Source organism: Siphateles boraxobius, unplaced genomic scaffold, assembly GCF_051911475.1.
Source record: "Siphateles boraxobius isolate OS27281-9 unplaced genomic scaffold, OSU_SipBor_1 7, whole genome shotgun sequence".
Lineage (NCBI taxonomy): Eukaryota > Metazoa > Chordata > Actinopteri > Cypriniformes > Leuciscidae > Siphateles > Siphateles boraxobius.
The window spans coordinates 29,742,641-29,765,825 of NW_027509197.1; the positions used below are offsets into that span (position 1 = coordinate 29,742,641).

Here is a 23,185-nt window from a genome sequence, read left to right on the forward strand (position 1 = left end):
ATTTTGAACACCCGGTAGAAAATATAGACATTAATAGTTAATCATTCTTACAGGTGTGATTCTGAGAAGTAAGTTGGTCCAAATAAAGTGGGGACTGTCTGTAGGGAAGCCAACCAGTTGGAGTGGAAAAGGGAAATGACATGCTGTACAAAAAGTTGATGCAAAATCCAAAATGGTGTTTTATTGGAAGGTGCTAAAATATTTACAGTGCAGGAGAAAACAAAAAATAAATCAAAACTGTACAAAAAGAAAAGAAAACCACAACAATGTGCTAATTTTGGCTAAACCAACTGGCCCAATGTTCACAACACTGCTCAGTATCCAATTTCTCTGAGTTCACAATCAGAACTGAAATCCTTTCAGCCATTAAGTCTATTTATAGGCTGAAGCCCCGCCCATAGGGCCTACCACAGGTACAAACTATTACGTTTGTAACAATCAATTTAAGTAATATAAACACCCAAAACAACACTTAAACCTTCCAAAAAGCTAAAACAACAACCATTAACAGAGAGAGAGTTTAACAACAAATTATATGGTAAACACAACTGTTTCTAAATCCCCCCTCCTCTGACATCACACCAAAATGGTATCTTCCACAGGAAGTGATGTGGCTGTTGCTTTAATAAACAGTTTAACCTGGATTATGGGTTTGGTTGTACAGAGTGTGACCCGGGAAGTCTAACTGCAATAAGGTTTGTGAAAAATATGTGGAAAAATAAAGGTAATTATTATATAAATTATTCTGTGTTCTGGCATTCTGTTCTTTTAGAAAAATAATGACAAACTTTAAGAAAAATTATAAAGAGTTGAAACCTATAACAAAACACAGCAGTAACAACTTTAGACTGAACAAAACAAAAAGTCCATAACATTTTCCTGATGTGTACACAGTTGTTAATATTGCCGGCAATGCACAGTATCAGTGAAATGGGTGTATGTTTGTAAGTCCAAGTTTATAGAGTCACTAGGTTAACCTGTGACACTGTCCCATCTTTGACCGATAGGCGTTTTGTAAATCCCATTTAGACCTCACAGAGATACAATTGTCTAAAGGTTATACTTCTATTGTATCGCTGTGGTAATTTTAACCACTTTGGAAGTGTTCACAAAGAGAATTTGCTTTTTCGTTTTTTCGAGGGCAGCCAATGAAGACCATAGGCGGGCATTGGGCAACTTGGTTGTGAGATTCGAATTACTGACAACTCGTTTAGGCTATTCAGAGTTGATTCTATCTTTTGAGAGACAATGGATTTATGTATCATGCACTTTCGGCTTCACAACTTTGGAGATCTTTTACATTCACAGACAGCTACATTACACATTGCATGAAAGGTAATATTCTAAAGAGCATAATAAAGCACTTTAAGGGAGGAAACCATACTATTATAATAAAATATGATAATAATGACAGATTTTTATGGGACATCAAAGTGTATCTATATTCATGGAAAGTGTCAGGTCATGCTTCACTATAGCGTCTCTTTTGTGTCTTCCGGGAGGCATTTAAAACAAGACACAAAAGCCTGGCTGTTCCTGTCTGATGAACAGAAGCAACACTGTAATACTCACGAGATTGCTTCGATCATGTCCACACCCATCTCCACGCAGCAGTGCGCATGGTCGGCACGGGCCTCGGGCAGCCCCGACACGCAGTAGTAGCAGTCGCCCAGGATCTTAATCCGCAGACAGTGATTCTCCTGCAGACACACAGAGAATGACCAAACAGTGAAAAAGTTCGGGCTGGTGTAAATGGAATCAACACATTTTAGCTGTTTGAGCTACTGTAGTTCACCGTGTTTGCATTAGTTTCTTTAAAACCTTCACTCAAACACGAAATAATTTAATATTCATCAGAGTGTGATACTGGTAGTCTCATACAGGAAAGGTGTTACATATACCCTTTCCCCCATTAAAGCCCCTTCACATACCGCACATGGTTTTTCCTTTTAAGGCTGTGGATTTTCACAGGGATTTATATGATTTATGAAGACAAAACAAACTCAAAACCCCAAAATGGCTGTTCCCAAATGGCTCACAAAAAGGTCAGATTTTAATCTGTGTCTACAGTGCATTTTTTTATGTAATAAGTTTGGCATCCCACTATCATGAATTCAAAAATACACCCCAATGTGTCCTGTTATTTTACTTGGAAAACAGAAACAGTTGCAAGTCGCAACAGAAAGCTCAAAAAAAAATATTTTTTGAAATAAAATAAATATTTAAAAGTCTGTCCTTATTAAAGTATGATATGATCAAATATATCAAAGAATAATATAGCATATATGAAGCTTTTACTGTGTTTTTGCATTCTTTTTGAAGCTTGAGACCTCCAGAAAAAAAGAACAAGAATGTTCTTCAAACATTGGAAGGAACATAAGGTTGAATAAATAATGATTAAAAATTAGAGGAGAAAGAGAAGAAACCAGTGAAGAGCAGAAGAGGAAGCCTTGGGCTGAGCACAGGACTTACAGCAGCAGGCCTGGATCTTATGACAGCCACCTGAATGTCACCCCAGTGCATGCCTTGATTTAACCCCCTGCCTGTACAACAACCTCTATTGTTGATAATCTAGGCGAAGTGCGCATGCATACTTTTTTTAGTCTTTGCTCGAAGGTTTTGGGAAGTGTGCAAACATCTGAACAGACACCATATGGTTTCCACTTTGAGCGACATCTCTCTGCAGCAGCAGAGTATATGTGCACGAATGCATGGCAACTTGGCAGCGATGAGTCACCACCACTGGTGGAGATAACGAGGAGATAGTTGGGCTGGAAAACAGCAGGAAGCTCAGTGTGCGAAGCGTGATCGCAAACACTCATTTGACAGGAGGGAGGGCTTGTCTATCCCAGTCAGCTGTGTGAGTGGGATGGAAACGGAATTAATATGATTGCATCTCAGCTTGCCACCGTGTTTTGCTAAAAAAAAAATGAAAAAAGAAAAGCTGTTTGGCTGAGGGCGTGGGCTGTTCTATGGACACTTACGGCGGCTAGTTTGTCGAATCGTGCAAAGAGCTCGTTGAGGGTCATCACTAACTCCTGGGCAGTACACTGGGAAGCCAGACTGGTGAAGCCCTCAATGTCAGCAAAGAGGATACTGCGGATAGAGAGAGAGAGAAATATTAAACAAAGTCAGAGGTTTCATCAGCTATAGGCACTTTTATATCTTAGGTGTTGAAAACTAACAGATTTCAATGTTTTGTCTCAGTAGATCCATCTTGAAACACCCTTTAATTTTTTACCATGCCATCATCATTTAATTTACTTTTCAAATACTTTTATTTATAGATTTTTTTGTTTTATCCTTCTCGAAGACCTTCAATACTAAATCTGAAAAACCATCATAATATGGTAAAATAAATGATAAAATAATAAATAAATAAACACAATTAATATCTAAATTATCTATGTAATTCCCGCAATTGTGGCATTCATTTCAAGCTAACATTTTGCCACTGTTCCAAAATCACCATCACTAACGGAATCAATGCCAAATACGGCATGTTATTTATATAAAATAATATTTATCGAAAAATAATATTTAAATAAACAATATTACCCATTATAAAAGTATAAGAAGTTTGTAAAATAGGAAATAACCAAGCGAGTAACAGTTGAGTCAAAACTACAAAACGAGAGCAAGTTATAGTACAGGATTTCAGTTAAAAATATAAAGTTCTGAAACTTAACTTTGCCCTTAGCCAAATCGATTTGCTCTGGAACAAGTAATAGATTAATAAGACCAAAGATTCCACAATTGATATACCCAAAATGAATTATACCTCGTGTTTAAACACTATCTACATAAGAGCCAACGGCAAATTAACAAAGGACTGGCTGAGATAAATCTGTTCTCGGAGGGTGTATGAGAGTTAAAAACGGCTGCTTACGGCCTGGAGTTCACATCTCAAAAAAAGTCTTACTGTCAAATGGGCGCTATGTTTATATAAAAGTCACCTCTTTGAGGTCTAAATAACCACATTCTCGCCTAAAAAAACGTTTAAATACATTCTGTGACACTATAGTATTTGTAAAATGATGGTGTTTACTTGTCCGCCATGACACTCTCTGTGAAAGAAATCCTGTAAGCAGAGTGATACAAACGGTGAAACGGTTCCTGTGGTGATACTATTGGATACTGGTAGAACATCCAATAGCCAATCAGAATTGAGAACCAACATTGTGTATAAAAGCATTTGCCAAATAAATAAACCCAATAAAAAAGCAGGTCATTCTCATTTATCATCTCAGGCTCTCATCCCCACACATTAGCACAGTGCACATTCACCTACAGTGTATATTACACGGTTGCCACGGTTACCTGGCTGACAATTGAAACCCTCGCCCACAGCTATTCATTTCAATTGACCATTTGCGAGGCAGACTTTACATAGATACAATATGAGCTAACTAATGTGATCCCAGAATCACAGCTCCATTACCATGCCAATGGCACAGCAGACAGGTTCGTTTGGGAGTGCGCACTCTCTATAGCAATAGATGACATTCAGATTAAGAGAATGTTGGGCCTACAGAGACAAGAAAGTGAATAAAGCACGATATTCCCCTGTGGGAGCCGGTAACAGATATTGCTCTTCTTTGTGCACCTTGAATAAAAGACAAAACAAAACCTTGTGGCCTGTAATGACTTTTCCTATTCAAAATTAATCTACAGAGCTTTTACTAATGCTGACACTGATGTAGCTTTATTTCAAACAGCTCTGGGCTGGTGTGACACTCAAGCTAGCGTGACAGTAGAGACACAGAGGTTTGACTGAAGCCCAGGTTCCGGGTGAGCGTGACCCCTCAGTTCAGATTTAATATCACTGACGATTCCCAGACATGTTTAAAAGGGGCCCAGAAGGAAGGCTGTTGTCGAACAACAAACTCATCTCATGTAATGGGTTCCACTCCTTTTTTCGAGGCCCACAGGCTGCTTGGTTCCCTCTAAAAGCCTGCTTAATGACATTCAGTAGATCTTTGACTGGGTGAACTTTGACACTGCAGACCTTCTACATATTTTTCCAAAAAAGACCCTTACGTTCAAACCTCAATTAAATGCTTAGATGTTTCAAATTCAGCTAATATAGCTGCTTAACCATCTTAAACCAGCTGATTTAAACAGGCTTTTTAGACATTTGATGACCCTAAAGAAAAAAAAAAAGAATATTAAAAATTAATAATATTAAATAAACAAACAAATTGTGGTATCCTCAGAACAAAGAGAAAGACAAGTTACCCTGCCAAGTTAAATTTTTTATTTGTTTTGCTTCTAGTAAATAAAATCCAAATAGACTTACACATGAGAAATACAAAAAGCAATTGATCCTAAGCTAAGTTTGCTCAAATCTCTAACTTTGAGTATGAGCAATAGTAGCAAGCATCAGCAATTATTTAGCACTGAGTGCTACATTTTTTAGAGTGTATTTTAGACCTCTCATTCACTTTGTGATTTTTTTTGCCGGAATTATTCAAATTAGATTATTGAAATTGATTTGTGTCCCTTAAAATGACCCTGCTCGTTATATGATACGATTCAATGCACAAAAGGACAACAAAACCCTTAACTACATTTAGCCCACTTCCTACTCCATGATGTCAATACACCATAATTAATTAATGATGCATCTTCATAGTAAATCAAGTGTACAAAGAGCATCATGAAATTGTATCCTATTTATAGAGACTGAAAGCTGTCTGAAAGCTGACAAAGCAGCAGCACAGGAAAATCTTATTACAACAGCCATGATCAAAAACAAATAAGCAAAAGCGTCTCACAATTGTAAATTGAATTGAGCTGAATTGAATCAACTTTGTTGGTCAAGTATCCCTGAGCATACAAAGAACTTGTCGTCAATACACACGTCTCTTCTGCCTTGAAACTAAGTCAATCAAACTAAAACAAGAGCTTTGACTGTTTGGACATACATGTTATCATAAGAAAACTCTTTGTAAACCTATATTGGTATGGTTTCTCCAATACCTTTTTGTTTCCTGGAAGTTGCCAAGAACTTGTCATTAGCACAAATTGGTCATTGGAGGAAGAGCCATGCTGTTTTTAAGTATGTGACTTTGGAAAAAAAGTTCCTGTTGCCTCGATGTGTGCAATTTATCATAGGAGACATTCATTACTGTTCTTGAAAAGACAACCGATAAGCATAATTAAAAATAAACACATTAAAATTACATTTTAAATGATACCTGATTAGCAGATTTAAAATAATATTTCACGCAAAAATGAAAATTTTGTTTTTCATTTTTCAAAATATAATCTTTTAGAATGACATGAGGGTTTTTCAGAATGACAGAATTTTCATTTTTCGGATGAACCAACAATCTTTTTTTTTTTATAAATGTATTATTTTATATTTTATGTAAAAAAGCTAACGGGTTTGTAACTGCATGAGGATAAGAAAATATTAAGAATTATAATTTTGAGTGAACTATCCCTTTAAAAATCCACAGATAACTAACAGCACAAAAACAACATTCAAACCCTTTCTTATACAATATAGCATGGTGAATCCCTTATATTAGTCACAGATCAAAGGTTTCTATATAGCTGACAGATCTATTAGAGCTGCTATAAATAAAAGCTCAAATAAAAGGCCTCCCCTGGGTGGGTGGATTAAGGTTAGCTGACCCTGAAAGTAGACAAGAGTGCAGTGCTCTCTGAAGGCAGGCCTGGAGCATCGGGACTGCTACGACCATCACAGACGGATCTTTAAACCTCATTTAATCGTTAACACGGAGGTGACTCATCAGCTCCCTGTAGCCTGGACCAAAAATGTCGCTGCAGTGTGGCACAATGGCAGGACGGCTCTTTAGTGAATCCAAACGCATTATGGCCTCTGGAGTATTTCTGCTGTCTATTACGAACACACTCTGGGTCCTTTATTAGGTGCAGGTAATCTAGGGCTTTTAGCGTGTAAACATGAGGCAAAGTATTCAATCAAACCCAGTCCTAGAAGAAAGACTGCCTAGAACGTCAGCTTTCTGGAGACCAGAAATGCCAATTATAAAAGGAAAAAAGTTGGTTAAATGAGTCAAGAAAAAACATTTGGAATTTAAAATACATTTGTAAATATTGTGAAATATTATTTTAAAATAAGTGTTTTCTTTTTAAATATATTTTAAAACGTAATTTAAATGGCAAAGCTGAATTTTCAGCATCATTACTCCAGTGTCACATGATCTAAAATGCTGATTTGATGCTCAAGAAACAGTTCTTATTATTATCAGTTGAAAACAATTCTCCTGCTTAATTTCTGATTAAAATTATTTTTAAGGATTATTTGAAGAACAGAAAGTTCAACAGATAAGCATTTATTTGAAATAGAAATCTTTTGTAACAAAGTAAAAGTCTTTACTTTCACTTCTGATCAAATGAATGTGTCCTTGCAGCATAAAAGTTTTAAGAAGAAAGTATTATTCTCGTAGAAGCTGGTGAGATATATATATTGTCTCAGTGGGGACAAAACAATAGTTCATGCCAGTGCGAATTTTAATGGATTTGTAGTGACAGCAACCCTAAGGTCAAATGTAGCTGCTCTCTGAACATACCAAATTACCATGGGAGCCAGAATAGCAAAGTGTTGACAGGGATTTACATAATAAAATGGCAGGAAGTTTAATAAGTGTAGTGTGTAGTGGATCAGCAACAGTCTGGTGACGGACATCAGCATGAAAACCATTTCATCCACAAACAAAAAAAACAAAAAAAGTGCCTAGAAGAAATTTTGCATGAAGTCACACTTCCTGCTTAAATAACATGGCCTCTTAAATCCATCAAAGATCACTGCTTGAAAGGTCTGACCTCTTGATCTCTCTCCCCTGAAAATGCTGCTTTCTTTTCACCCATCAGTTCTGACTCTGTAACAGATCGCAAAACCATAGTTCAGACTACCTGCACTTCATTATTTTTACCTGTTCTATACTGTAGCTTTCTTATAGCTCTTTCCCCCTCACCAGCTCAAGCTGACCAGCTTCCTTAATTATGATATTAGATCTACAGCTGTTGTCTAAAAGCCTGTAAAATCTGCCTGCCTCCTCACAAGTGATTTGTAGAAAAGTAAAAATTAAACAAATCAAATATTTCAAATTAAACATAAAAAACATTCTACATTCTACCCATTTCATACTACCTTACTAACTATTAATAAGCAGTAATTAGGTGTTTATTGAGGCAAAAGTCATAGTTAAAAGCTAGTTAATAGTGAGAATTGGACCCTAAACTACAGTGTCACCACCATTTCGAATGAATCAAATGAACTAATCCAATGCGCAGCATGTGAGCAAGTCCACTGTAAGAAAAAAATATGTTTATTCTGGCAGAAAATTACCAGTACTTTTCCCATTAAGTTTACGGAATTTTCCTTCAACATTAAAACACATGCGTAAATGCAGTTGTGGACAAAGTACTCAAATCAAGTTTTATTTTATCATCACAACATTAATGCCATGATTTACTAAACAGGGCAATTTAGCGTGAGAGCACAATTCCAGAAAAGCGCAGATGGGAGTAGAAAGTTCTGCGCGTGATCTGCTGACGACGCGCAAATGAAAGAGTACAGACGCAGCCGGATCATTTCCATAATGACCAACACAATCTACCACTAAGAGTCTGGTTTAAGACGTGCTTTTGGGTGGTAAATATAAATGGCGCAAATACCAGTAAATTGATGAGCGCAAACCTTAGTAAATCACCTTGCATGATTCATTTAAATACTCTCCTCCCATAAATTTTGCATCTGAAATGGAAACTCCTTCAAATGCATATGCAATAAGGTCAGCCGCAAAAATAAGTGTCCATGCCTTTTCAGCGCTAATTTTTCACTGCGTGTCTAGTAAATCCTGACAGTATTTTTTTAATGCCAAAAATGGGTTTGCGTTGGTGCAAGCTGTTAGTAAATCTGGCCCTAAATATATTAAAATATCAATTTAGGTTACTGATACTTCATGTGTGCAATAAAAATAATAAACCAAATATAACTAGTTATACGGTTATATAGTCACATAGGGCAAAATGCATACAATTTTAAGAAGAACACTATGCAAACATGCTAGTTTTATATCATTTGAAACTGCTACGGAAGATGCATGGGCATTAATTTGCATTATTTTAATGTAAAAAATGAAACATAACCTAAAACCTACCCCGATGAGACGCATTCCGCATTCAAGCATTCCACAGTGGGCTTAAACCACTCACTTAAACAGATTAAGTTCACAAACAACTGACAGTCATGACCTACCTATGATTTTCATTTACAATTATTAATCCTAGAATTTGGCATTAATAACTTACTTTTCGCACCATCAGTCACACGTGCACTTAAGCTCTGAGGATCTCGTGGTTCTTGGCTCATTTTGAGTCAGACTTGTGAATTCACAGAATGGTTAACTGGAGACTCGCTCTGAACAGATCATTGAATCAGAGAGTTGTTGACTCGAGAACAGCAGCAATCAGATCAGTCCAATTTTTCATTCCTCCAGCAAACTCCCAGCCTCCTCTTTCCCATAATAGTGTGGATTTTGTTCAAGAGCAAAGGCTCAAATACAGACATTGTTATATAACCATCCTCAGCAATTAAACTACTGGGTTCTCTAGTAACAGACTTATCAACATTCCACTTAGCAAGATATCGCTCAGCTGCACACGTACATAATTCCTCTGATCATGAAGCCTGTTTGGTGGGGGCTTTACTGGAAAAGGAAAACAGACAGACCCTCGACTGCAGACAACAGCCCAGAGGGCCAGGAGTCTCACTGCCCACTGGCGCACAAACCTCAAGTTCATGTTGCACTTTGTTGCTGCAGTCTATCTGCCATTTGATTACAGAAAAGGCCTGGCAGAGAGTATCAAACCCCAACAGCCATTAAAACACTGGAGGTCACCAAGTCTCTGTGCTGTTGTTTTCTAGTAGGCGCTGATGCTGCTGTATTTTATAAAGTTGGCAGATGGCTGTCTCTACTTTTATTGATAAGTTAAAAAAGTTAGCATGGATTTCTGCTCAACTTTGCTCCATCGCCAATGATCACCATCAATAAATTAAAAATAATAATAATAATGGAAAAAAATTCGTTTTTGTTGTAATATGGTGTGGCAGGCATAAGCCCTGCCTTAGCTCTGCCTGCGCCAACCCTGGGTTTTAGAGAGAAGTGAATTGCAGTTTAACAAGATGTGATTGGCTGTTCACTATTGATGTCACACGCTAAACTCAGGATAAAAGCCTGAGTTGACAGAGAAAGTTGATGATCAGCGTCATGGTACCAACAAAGCATGATTGGATTGGTTTGGTTTTGTCAACTCAAAACTAATCCTGTAACCCTAAGTGTGTTCAACTTCCATCATGGTACAGGCTCCAGATTTAGAATTCTTTACATTGGAGAATCAGAAATCATAACAAGGATCCCGGAGTTCTCTTATGTCATGGACCTGAGACCCATGCTTTAAACACTAAGTACATTAGAAGCAAACTCATGTCTTCACAAGACAAAAGCTGAAGAACAAATCAAAGATCAACATGAAAGAAAGAAACAACAGGCTACACCTAATAGGGCCTCTTGTGATCTTGAGTGTCCTAACTAGCCTGGTGCTTTGGAAATCAACTTTTAATGAGTGGGAATGTGCCTGGAGCTGTCCAGAAGAGCTGCCATGACGCATGGATGGTCAGTTGGAGATAGAGATGAGCCAGTGTTCTCATCTCTAAATCCACAAGAGGGTGCAATATGTAATGCTTATCAGAATTATAAGACACTTACAAGCTCTGTTCCAAAAACCTAGTGAGCTGCTTATCAAGACAGCATTATGAGACAACACAGCATTTGTTCCATAAATATAAAAATAATTCATTCATTTAATAATAAGGAAACTGTATCATGTTAGTTTAGTAACATGTTAACAGGTGCAGATTTTGTGTTAGCTTATGAGGTTCCCTTTTAAGTTACCAAGAAGGTAACTGTCTATGAGGGAAGCTCACAAGGTTTTAGAACAGAAATAAGCACTCAACCTTAATAAGTGTTAACATAAATGGCTTAAAAATATTTGTAATGATTATTGCAGGCTTTAAAGGTGCTTTGAGATGCAAACACTGACTACCATCTTCCAGGCTATTTGAGGAGTCACTCTTACCTCACATTGTCATGCTTTTGAATATAGATCTTGTGGAACATCATATCCTCTTGTTTGGCATTTATGTCAGCTTTCATCTCCATGGCGACATGTCGAGGAAGCACAGAGAGGAGAAGGCGTTCCTGCAAATGATGACAGTGATGGTAAGGGGGAAAAGAGGAGAAAGATACAAACAAAGAGAGAAACAAAGACATCGTATCATAGTATCAAGGCATTGTATCATCTCAATATTTCTGCCATACTGTCAAGAATAGAGCAAACCAAAGGACACTGCAGAAAATAACATGAATTCTACTTGTGTCCTAAACCACTAGTACTGTGGTAGTATTGTAACGTTACTGTGATAGTATCAGACGCTAACGTCATGGTATTTCGATACATGTATAAACAATGATCAATGTTCCCTCAATTTATTTGATTTAAATTTATTTGATATATTATTTAATTGTATATTTATTTATTTGAATTTATATAGTAACTAAAACAGCTTTATGTTTTTAGTTACTGTATAAATTCAAATAACAAAAAAGAAACAAAAAAAAAATCAAATAAAAAAGCACCAATAAAAATAAAACAATAAATTAATGATGAATGAAATTTCATGTTCCATATATTAAAAATATCACACTAACCGTGGAAGGATAATAGTTATTTAATACTGATAAGTTATCTAGAGGCCATGCTGTTATTTGTTAAAAACTTGATATGAAAAAATAACATATCACATGTTTGTCGAAATAATGACGCGTGGCCCCTGTGGGCTTCCGTGTGTAAGGGAACAGTCATTATTTTTTCCCTTTGGTGCCACTATGAATCTCCAGACTGTAGGATGTGGTTCTAATCTCACAAATTAATCAGCACTGCCTGTCTCCATCCACAGGTTTCCTCATAGCTTCAGTTCCATACTGAAAATCATTGGACATGTGAATGGACTCCAGCTGAAACGTTCATTTAACTCTAATTCAAGCAATCTGCAGCTATTTCCCCACACGTCTTCTGGGCATACATTTTTCCTCATTCGTACAGCTTAGAGGAAACATTTGCATTGAAGGATTATCATGCTGCTAATATAATTTAATATAGTTTTCATTTGGTTCTCCTAGGTATTTAAACTGAATACTATATATTAATCATGGTACTTTTGTTACCCGGTTATGGTATTTAGGCACTTAAACCACACTTAAAATTGTATGAATATCTCTTTCTATTATCAGACAAAATATCAAAACAAGTGGCTTTAATTTGAAACTATATCAGTAAAATGTACCAAAAACAGTTAATGTATTAACTAACATGAACTAACCATAAGCAATACATTTGTTACTGTTGTTGTTGTATCTGTGTTAACGTTACTTAACTAATGTTAACTAATGAAACCTTATTGTAAAGTGATACCATTATATCTATCCATTTACACTACCGTTCAAAGGTTTGGCTCAGCAAGATTTTTTGTTTTTGAAAGAAGTCTCTCATGCTCTGTAACCACAGGAGTCCTCTTGATTTCTGTTGGTCTCTTACCTGTTGCTGGTTTTCTCTCTGAGAGTGCAGACGAGCTTGAATACATTCTCTGGTCTCCTGGAAGGCTTGTCTCTGTGAGCCTTCTGCTGGGTAGTGTGTGCACACGCCAACTATATTAGTGCAGGAGAAGATCAGGACATTGGACACGAGCTGTGAAATAAAGCAGAATACAACATCAAACAATTTGAAACGTGACAAGTGAGCTCTTTATCCTTCAGAGACCCAAATATTGGCATTGATGATATGAGTGTTGACACCTTAAAGGGGTATTTCACATAGAAACTTAACATTCTGTCATCATTTTCTTGACAGGGCTCCAGACTGCAACTAAATGGTTGCAATTTGTGACTTTTTTTCCCTACCGGTGCAAATAAATTGTTTCAAGCTGCCCAACTGATAAGAACAAAATATGCAACACTGTTTCTACACAGCGCTGGGAGATACAGTGAGAAGCATTCAAATTTCGCTCAGAATTCTCTGCTATAAACCATAGATATCAGATCAAGCAGCGCTGACGTGGAAACCAGAAGAGACAAGGCTTTTCAGTCCACAAATCACCAACATTCACCATGGATTTAATGTAGTAACGCTAACTGTAACCATGGTATTGTGGCAGAAATATAGTCTAATGCTTTTACATTATTCATTTCAACCGCGAAAATTTTAACTTCAAGCACTTTAAGGACTTCACACAACTTTTTACAGCACTTCAATGCTCTAATTATTATCCAATTATCCAGATACTTGGCGTACACAGACATGTATATAGGAATCCATAAAATTTCATGGACATACAGTTTAATTGGAGGAGGAGAGGACATCGTTGTTATAGAAAGGAGGACCACTGTCTTTGACTAAAAACCCCTGACCTAAAAACACATGGGAAAAAAACATGAAATTATGACTATAACCGGTAGAGGAGCACTTATTGGCTTACTATCCACTCCCTTATATATTTAGTCACACGTTTTGCTTTTAAATTTATATTTAGACATTATGAAATCACTATAAAATATCGAATCATCAAGAAATCAATTTTTGTTTAGCACTTTTTTTGTCCTTAGGTACATTGTGTAGGAATTTCTCACATCTAGCGGTGAAATTGTATTTTGCATTCAAACGAATTGTGCTCTCCAGCGCCTCGCTTTTTCAAAGGCGTGTTGCATCTACTTTATGTACCAAAAACAGTTTTTCTTCGGGTGAACAGGTTTGTTATTTCCAACAAACTGCAACTTGACACAACGAACAAACGAATGTTAAAGTATGAATTACTGAGTGACTTGCCGGGGCAGTGACAAGCCCCTATCACTGCACTGCTCTGCTCCGTTTCTGCTGTGGAAACGCGTTGGCCTAGTACTTTTTGACCCTCTCTGCTATTATAGTTTTTCAAGATGGCGGAACTACATGGAACCCTCCGTGGACCTACCCGTCATATGTATATAAAGATAATAAATTCTTCATTTATGAGGGTAAGTCAGATAATTGGCAGACGTATTTGTACACCATTGAGGACATATTTATGAATACAAATATTATTTTTAGATAATAAAATACCTAAAAAACTACACATTGTCCCTTTAAATAGGAATAGTCACAAAGGCTCATGAAAACAAAAACTTCAAATTACGACTGAATTACACAGACAGCAAGTAAAGAGCGCGCCTTTTATAATCACTGAAGCTGTCGGTCAGTAAAGTATAATACTATAGAAGAACAATGGTACATTTAATAAGAGTAAAATATTACAACTTTTCCCTATAAAAATTAGGTCTTTGTACATTACTGTTGTTAAGTTAATATTAGCAGTAGTAATTTACAATAGAAACAATAAAATAATAGTAATTTTGTTAAAAAATTAAATAAAATACGGAGACATTCTTTAAAATATCTTCTTTTGTGTTTCACAGAAGAAAGTAAGTCATACAAGTTTGAAACGACATTAGGGTGAGTAAATGACAATTTTCGTTTTTGGGTGAACTATCCCTCTACTATCTATTTAAGAATCTACTTGGAATAAAAAAAAAAGTATGATATTTATTTATTTCAGTATGTTCATCTTAGAGCACTCTAACTAAGTTGAAAAAAGCAGAAAACTAAGTTTACAATCATCTGGAGTAGTTTAACTACGATTTACTGAATGGTGTATGTTGTGTAAGTCTTGGCATTCTGGGAGTTTCAAACTAATACATTTTGGCCAAACAATTTTTTATGATATATAGTGTGAGCTCATGTTTTGTTTTATAACCCATTTTTATTCAAATAGATAATATATAATTGTTACCATTACATTTGGTTACTCCAATGCTGAATATGTGGTTACAGCCATGCTGTCAAGAAGTTAACTGGAAATTGTAAACCAGAAGAGTTTCAAACACAAATACAGAACACACAAACACCTTACTTGACTTTTACATTGTAATGTCCAAGATGAGTTTGTGGTTAAGAGAAAGCAAATCCAGGATGTCTGCAAACTTAAAATAGAGCATATGATAAAGACTAGCCAAAAAACCTGAAGCTGTTCAGTGTCAACGCGTTTCAATTTATCAGGGTTAAAAAGGCCCTCCTCCCTCTCTTCCACAAGCGGGGTCAGGAACAGGGCATCTTGACTCCTTCTAAATACTGGTATCAGGGGCAGCGAGACACATTCCCATTATCTTTGCTTGAGCTGGACTGAACTTCAGTGGACATACTGTATCTCTGCCATGACCTCAGGGTCCAAAACACAGCCGCACCAGACGTTTCACCCTTATATGGACTGCATTAACATAAGCTTTTCTTTTGCTTTATTTTGTCTCTAAATTATCAGATTTGATGGTATAAACAGTTACCCTACTCTTTATTGTGTATTTTTGCAATAATGATTGCAAAAAATGTTGTAATTATTTAGTGATTAGGATGGACCATGCATTGTCAAAAAAAAATAATTCTTGTGAACAAAATGTCAATGACACAAAAAACATGAGGCTGCAATAAATCCAATAAAAGATACGTATTAGCTTAACACTTATGTTGTGCATGACAAGGTGAACATGACATTATCAGGGAAAGCTTTAATATGCTTCTGCTTTAATGTTTTTAAGAAAACATTAGTGACATAATGAAACACAAACAGGCACAAAAGCATGTTTGCTGAAAGGTGACTAATTTCATGATTAGAAAATGGAGAAAGGCAACCAATAATGATTACGGACGGATGGATAAAGTGAGCACTTGATAGGATGGATGGACCGACGGATGGATAAAGTGAACACTTGATAGGATGGATGGATAAAGTGAACACTTGATTGGATGGATGGATGGATGGAAAAAATCAGCTGATACCCAATATGGTGTTGATATATTATGCATGCCTAGAAAAGAGCTGCATTAAGAGCGAAATAAAATTTCAGAATTCAGGTTTGGAACTACAAGTTAATAATGACATAATTTTCTAATTTTGGTGAACCATCTATTTATGGCTACCACCACTCAGTAAAGAAATGCAGGAATCACGACAAGAGAACTCATGAAAATAAATAGAAGTAAATAATGAGACTGAAAGCGAAGTGTGAGGACTGGTTTTGTGTCACACATCCAAATAAACACATCTAGACCTCCATTTATTACATGCATGTTGATCACTTAGCGATCGCAGTATCAAGACTGAGGGAGTCTATGACGAAAGGCTGTGTCTGGGCCTGAAAGTCATTTCATTTCAGCTCAGTTAACTTCTACAGATTGAATATGTGATATCAGACTATAACATTATCTGCGAGCAGCAGCTGCAGTGTTGGGTGTCTGCTGTATTGAGCACAGGAGCTTTAGGGCAGTTGTGCATTAACTTCACCAATACCATTAAAATACATACAGTAGACACACTGCAATGAAAATATTGCTGGGCAATAATCCTCTCTATTAATACACTCCCTTTTCATGTTCCGAAATGTCCTTATTAGGAAGTTAGGAAGGCGGAATCCCTCTGTCACCGAGTAGGAGGGGAAGCATAATAGTGCTTCTCAAACGTAGGAATCCGGGGCTATCAGAGTGGGAATAAATATAGTAGGAGCTTTTAATGTTTTTAACGGATTAATGTATGCATCACGCTTCTCAAATTAGCCTATTGTGTTTCATCTTCATGTGCTTCATGTGTTATTTATTCATGATGAATAGTACTAATGCAAACTGCCACCTTGACAGATGTAGCCAATATTCTACATTTGTTTGACATTTTCATAATGAGCAGAGCAGTGGGAGGATGGGTCAGTCATGGATCCCCTGGGAAGCCAATCACTCACACACTGTCAAGGCCAGCCAGTACAGCAAACCTGCAGGTGCCAGTTGCAAACCCTATGAATTGGAACAGCTGGCTGCTGTCTTAGCCAGGAATCTGAAATGTTGGTCAGAGTCAAGTCACATTTATCTATATAGCGCTTTTTACAAGCTTTACAGAGATAACAGGAAAATAATGCAAAAAAGTTTGTTTCCAGAAGAAAATAGCGCTTAAGTAAGTTCAGTGATGTGTCTCATTTTTGTTTTAAAAAAAGTGAATAATTTAGTTAATTTATATATATATATATATATATATATATATATATATATATATATATATATATATATATATATAAAACCACTCTGGAGTTAACCGTGATGTCATCGTCCATCTCAGTTCAGTTCTTGTGTAATAGTGTCAATGCAGGCAGATCAGTATTATTGTTGAATATTAAATGAAATGTTAAATTTAATGTCCTCAACTAAGCAAGTAGCAGAGCGGTGCGAACAACATGACAAGTAAACTCTCAAAATACTAAGGTGATGATATGATACATGTTTTGATTATGTTTTACTTAGTCTCAAGTTTGACTTTCGGCTTAAAGGGATAGTTTACCCAAAAATTTAAATTAGCCCATGATTTACTCACCCTGAAGACATCCTAGGTGTAGGCCTAATATATGACATTCTTCTTTCAGACAAACACAATCAGAGTTATATTAAAAAAAATGTCCTGGCTTTATAATGGGGTTGAATGGGTATATTTTTTTGGAAGTCCATCAAAGCACATCCATCCATGATAAAAGTGTTCCACGAGGCTCTGGCAGGTTAATAAAGGCTTTATGAAGTGATGTGTTCGTGTAAGAAAAATATCCATATTTAAAACTATACCGACTAAAATAACTAGCTTTCGGCAGATGGCCGTACGCAACAATTTATGGCGAAAGAGTAACCCTTGAACTTGACGCACAACGTAATGACGAACGCGGTTGCCTAGCCCTGTTTGTTTGAACCGTGAGAGGCGTCAAAGCTTACTCTACTCCTACATCCTACGTCATACATCGTCAAGTGTTACTCTTTTGGGGCAAGTACTTGCGTACGGTGGTCTGCCGGAAGCTAATTATTTTAGTCAATAAAGTTTTAAATATGGATATTTTTCTAACACGAACGCATCGCTTCACTTCATAAAGCCTTTATTAACCTGCCAGAGCCTCGTGGAGCACTTTCATCATGGATGGATGCGCTTTGATGGACTTCCAAAAAAATATACCCATTCACTCCCATTATAAAGCTTGGAAGAGCCAGGGCATTTTTTAATATAACTCTGATTGTATTCATCTGAAAAAAGAATGTCACACTTAGGATGGCTTCTGGGTGAGTAAATCATGGGCTAATTTTCATTTTTGGGTGAACTAAACTTTAAAGTATACATCTGCTTAGACAAGAAGAGATCACCTGACTGTCAAGTAAAGCAATCAACAACAGTCAGATTATCTTTCAAAGATTTGATGGCACTAACCTGGCAAACTTTGTAGCAACTGAATTTTAGCAAACCAGTACTGGTTAAAAAAAAAAGGACATCCCAATCCCAAATATAACTTCCATAAGTCAGACAAAGTCTATTTTAAAAGTTCTTTGAACTATAGGTAAAAGTTAACCTTACAAACTTTATTTGACTTTTCGTCAAATTGTTTAGTGAAAAGGTCTGCCAAAATAAAGTTTCACATTAATTAATGTGAATTATTAATGAATTTTGAATTAATGAATTCAAAATGATATTGAACATAGATCCACAGGTATAAATGATGATTACTTCTGAATTTACAGAACTTATTTTATTACGGTCACTAAAAGCACATAGACCAAAAGTTGTCTATTAAGCCAATCAGAGCAATCTCATGCACATAATAGGATGTTGAATCTCAATAGCAAAGAATCCTCATATGAACACTGTGTAATGGATGTTCCAGTTATGCATTATTTCAGCAAGGTGAGCAATGGTAATGGTAAAGTATGAGCTGCAAGCTCAACCTTGAGGTCCAACACACCTAATGTAGAGCTCTGGTAGATCTGAGCTAGATAAACTACGCTATTAAAGAAAAAAAAGTGATAATGAACAAGAAATGGCTGGTTGTAGCACATACATACTGTACAAACACCTTTAATGCTTCAAGGCCTGAAACATATGCAAGCAAATACAAGAATGTAATGCATCTACCTACACAAACCTAATGCATAATTGCTTAATTTGAAAAGGATGTGCTGTATTCTTGTTGTGTTATTAAAGTTTTGAAGTATTAAGTACTTTTTCTCATTTATTTTCATTTTGTTTTCTATGACAGTCTATGACTGTCAGTACTTCAGGGCTGCCAAAGTAAATATGTTAACTGAGCTTATTTAAATGTTTCAATATTTTTCATAAAGTCAGGCTAGTTATTTTTAAATTTTATTTCCATTTACAATAAAGGCTGTTGGTTTTTGTTAACAATTATAAGACTGGGAGTAACGCAAGGGGTGCTATTAAGTTTTCTTCTTGTCATTGTAGAGCAACAGTTTAGTAAATACATAAGAGATAGTCTAATCCATGGCTGGCTGTGCATTAAACAATTGCACGTGGAGACAAAGAACCTTTAAGTATTTACTAGGGATACACCGGCTGACCGGTCATAAATCGAAACCGGACGTTTTTTGCTCCTTACACGCGATCGGCAACGGGACGTTTTTTAGTATATTTTAGCCTGATTTTTCCGGAAGTGCCCCCACGTGCACAGACTACAGTATCATTCGCGAACATGTCATGCAGAGCTACCTGTCTGAGGCACAGATACCAAGAAGCGAACAGTTCCAGCGCTCGCTGAAGTTGCGCAAGCGTACCCTGCACTAGCGTAGACAGTGAATGTTTGTTCACCTCAGCTTCTCACATGTTGGATGAAAAACGAAACAGATTAACTTGTGACAATTAAAGCTGAAATACTTCTTTTTGTAAAGAAGAACTTGGATGCAGTTTTGAAAAGCTAGAAGTAGGCTAAACCTTAGTTATGTATGAACATTTTTATTTTACCTTAAAATTACATTCAGTTAATTTGATTTAAAGGGTTAGTTCACCCAAAAATTAAAACTCTGTCAGTTTTTATTCACCCTCATGTTGTTCCAACCCCGTAAGACTTTGTTCATCTTCGGAACACAAATATTTAAACTTAACAACAATGAAAAGATGTTTTTATGAAATCTGAGAGCTGTCTCACTCCTTCATAGGCTGCAAGGTAATTGATATCTGCCAGCCCAGAAAAGTTAGTAAAGACATCGTTAAAATAGTCCAAGTGACTACAGTGGCTCAACCTTGAGTTTATCAACAGGTACGAGAATACCTTTTGTTCGCAGACTTTATTCAACTCTTCATTTTCTTCTGTGTGGGCCACCTCTGAGTGAGTTCACATGGTGCGCTGTAACAGCGCAGCGCAGAATCTAGGCTCACTATTGCTGGCCGATGCTGGTCATGTGTGTGATGCGTGTCATGACTCATGCTGGCCAATAGTGAGCCTAGATTCTGACGTACAACCCAGAAGTGCTGCCTGTTACATTATGTGAACTCACTCAGAGGCCCACACAGAAGAAAATGAATAGTTGAATAAAGTTGTTATTTTTGTTCGTTTTTTGCAGACAAAAAAATATTCTCGTTGCTTGATAAACTTAAGGTTGAGCCACTTTAGTCACTTAGACTATTTTAAAAATGTCTTACGGGGTTGGAACCATAGACATAATAAATACATAGACGTCCTATTGGCCGCTGGAGCGTACGTCAATGGCACCGCTATATTGCGGAGGGCAACTTTCCCATACCTCTCATTACGGGAATTGAGAAAAATGCCTGCTTCGTGTGCTGCTTGGGGCTGTACAAATTGCTACACAATGGAAAGCAGGTCTCGGGGAATTACCTTTCACAAACAAGCCTGAAATTTTTTTTCAGGATGTATTTGCTCATTATATAATTAGTAATAGTAACGTAAACCCAGTACAAACCACTGAAATCGGTTGATAAATGTAAACGTTATTATTGTTTTTATCCAGGAAAACCACAGCTCACCCATTTACTTGCATTTGTTTACAGCGCAGTCTTGCCCTCAGCAAAATGGCGGACCCGTTGACGTATCGCAGCAACGTTCAAAGCGGCCAATAGGGCGTCTATGTATTTATTATGTCTATGGTTGGAACAACATGAGGGTGAGTAATTACTGACAGAATTTTCATTTTTGGGTGAACTATCCCTTTAAAAAACACCTGCAGTAGCATCTTTGATTTACTCGTTGCACTACACATCATTTGATTTAAAATTTTGGAATCATTTATTTATTTTGGTTTTATTTAGTTTCACTGGTAAAGACCTTTTTTCTTTACACCGAATTTAAAAACAATGTTTGCTGAATGAATGCTGATTAAGTAGCGTAACATCTTTGTTTGGATTGTTGAATGTGTGTTGATTGTGTTGTTTGGGTTGCAGAACTATGCAGCTGCTGCATTTCCGGAAATCGGTATCGGCCAGTTTGCTTGTAAAAAAGCGGTCTCGGTCATGAAAAAAATCATGACCGGTGCATCACTAGTATTTATTTCATTTCCGCTCTCTGTGTGCGAGTGGCGTATGTTTGTGTGTGCTTCAATGAAAAAAGTGCATTAATATCAAACGGTGATTAAACTGACTTGGAACTACCTGTGCATTAAATGGTTTTATTGCACAGTATATACTCCTTAATATATACTCCTTACATGATTTTATAACTGTGTACTGTATCTAAATTACAACATATCCATCCAGTGGCAAACACATTTGGTAACTTTTTCACTACCTTGAGTATGTTACTATCATGCAAATGTGTTGACCAAGCATTTGCCTCTGCATTTGAATACTTGTTTACTGGCCTTTAAAAGAAGAAATATGAGAATGCTGGCCTCAAATACAGCATGTTCTCTAAAGCTCAAATATTATAGTCAGCATACTGACATGCCAGGAGAAGGTCCTCCTCATGCATCTTTGATGATAATGGATTTAATAACAGACCACGGGCGCAGTGCGTTTATAAAGAGCACAACCTGAACAATAAAAAACTGTCAACAACTCATTTTCTATTCAGTATAGTCGTCAATCACGTGGGAGCAAAAGCAGGGATAGAGCCGTCATCCCTGTTCCACTAGGCCCTTGGAGAGGCATGGCTGGCTGAGCGGTCTGTTCACAGAAGCGTACTGCCTCAGACAGCATGAACTGTAACTAGGGAACAGGCAGCGCACCGCAAAACATTATTTTAGAGAGATTAATGATTGCTGGCGGCACCATAAAAATCCCCCTGAGCAAAATGTGCCAAAAGTCAATATTTGTCCGAAAGCGAGTCCCCCATCTTCCCCTCTACCCACCTTTTTCTGATAGTTCTTATATCTTTATTGGTTCAAAACAAACGCTAGTACATATAAAGGATTTTAGCTGTTTAAGGCAATGAATTATCTTATCACCAGTGTCAGGAATAAACCATCAGAAATAGTCTCTGAAAAACTACTTTTTCAGACTAGTACCATTCAAAAGTTTGGGTTCAGTAAGATATCTTTTTTTAATAAATAAATTATTTTATTCAACAAGGACGCATAAAAAAATTATCAAAAGTGAAATTAACAATGTTACAAAAGTTTTCTATTTGAAATAAAAATCTGTGCTTTTGAATTTTCTAGTCATGAAAGAACCCTGACAAACAAATGTATCAGTTTCCACAAAAATATTAAGCAGCAACATTGATGATAAGAAATGTTTGAGCAAAATCAGCACATTAGACTGATTATTTTCTAAAGGATCATGTGACACTGAAGACTGAAGTAATGGCCGCTGAAAATTCAGCTTTGCTATCAGAGGAATAGATTATATTAAATTATTAAAATAGAAAACAGTTATTTTTCATTGTAACAATATCATTTTATTATCATATAATAATAATAATAATAATGATAAAAGTGTTTATCAAATAAATGCAGACTTGGTGAGCATACAGTTCATACATTAAAAAACATTACCAACCAACCCTAACATTTTGACTGATCAAATTCACTGAAAAAATAAAATAAAATCACCAATTAATTAAATTGTATAAAATTAAATTGCTGCTTAAATTGATCATCATCATGTAGTCTAAACATGTATCATATTTAGGCTACTGTGCATTTAATGTCCCTCAGTGTTTTTCAAATAAATATGCTCCTTAATATAAATATAAAAAAACTGATAGTTAGTTCAAAAAGGTATCAACGTACT

The 23,185-nt window shown here is 36.4% G+C and overlaps 1 protein-coding gene across 3 annotated transcripts in view; it reads right to left on the bottom strand.

Annotated features, from left to right (window-relative positions):
* adcy5 (adenylate cyclase 5) overlaps positions 1-23,185 on the bottom strand; it is a 103,758-nt gene that overhangs the window by 25,674 nt on the left and 54,899 nt on the right. For all 3 annotated transcript variants that reach the window (XR_013197198.1, XM_077216871.1, XM_077216869.1), the window contains exons 2-5: positions 12,652-12,801; positions 11,134-11,255; positions 2,985-3,096; positions 1,573-1,700 (exon numbers count right to left, since the gene is read on the bottom strand). Coding sequence is in view for 2 of the 3 variants with exons in the window: in XM_077216871.1 (XP_077072986.1) it covers positions 1,573-1,700; positions 2,985-3,096; positions 11,134-11,255; positions 12,652-12,801 (512 nt within the window). In the remaining variant the exon portion in view is untranslated. The remainder of the gene's footprint in view (positions 1-1,572; positions 1,701-2,984; positions 3,097-11,133; positions 11,256-12,651; positions 12,802-23,185) is intronic.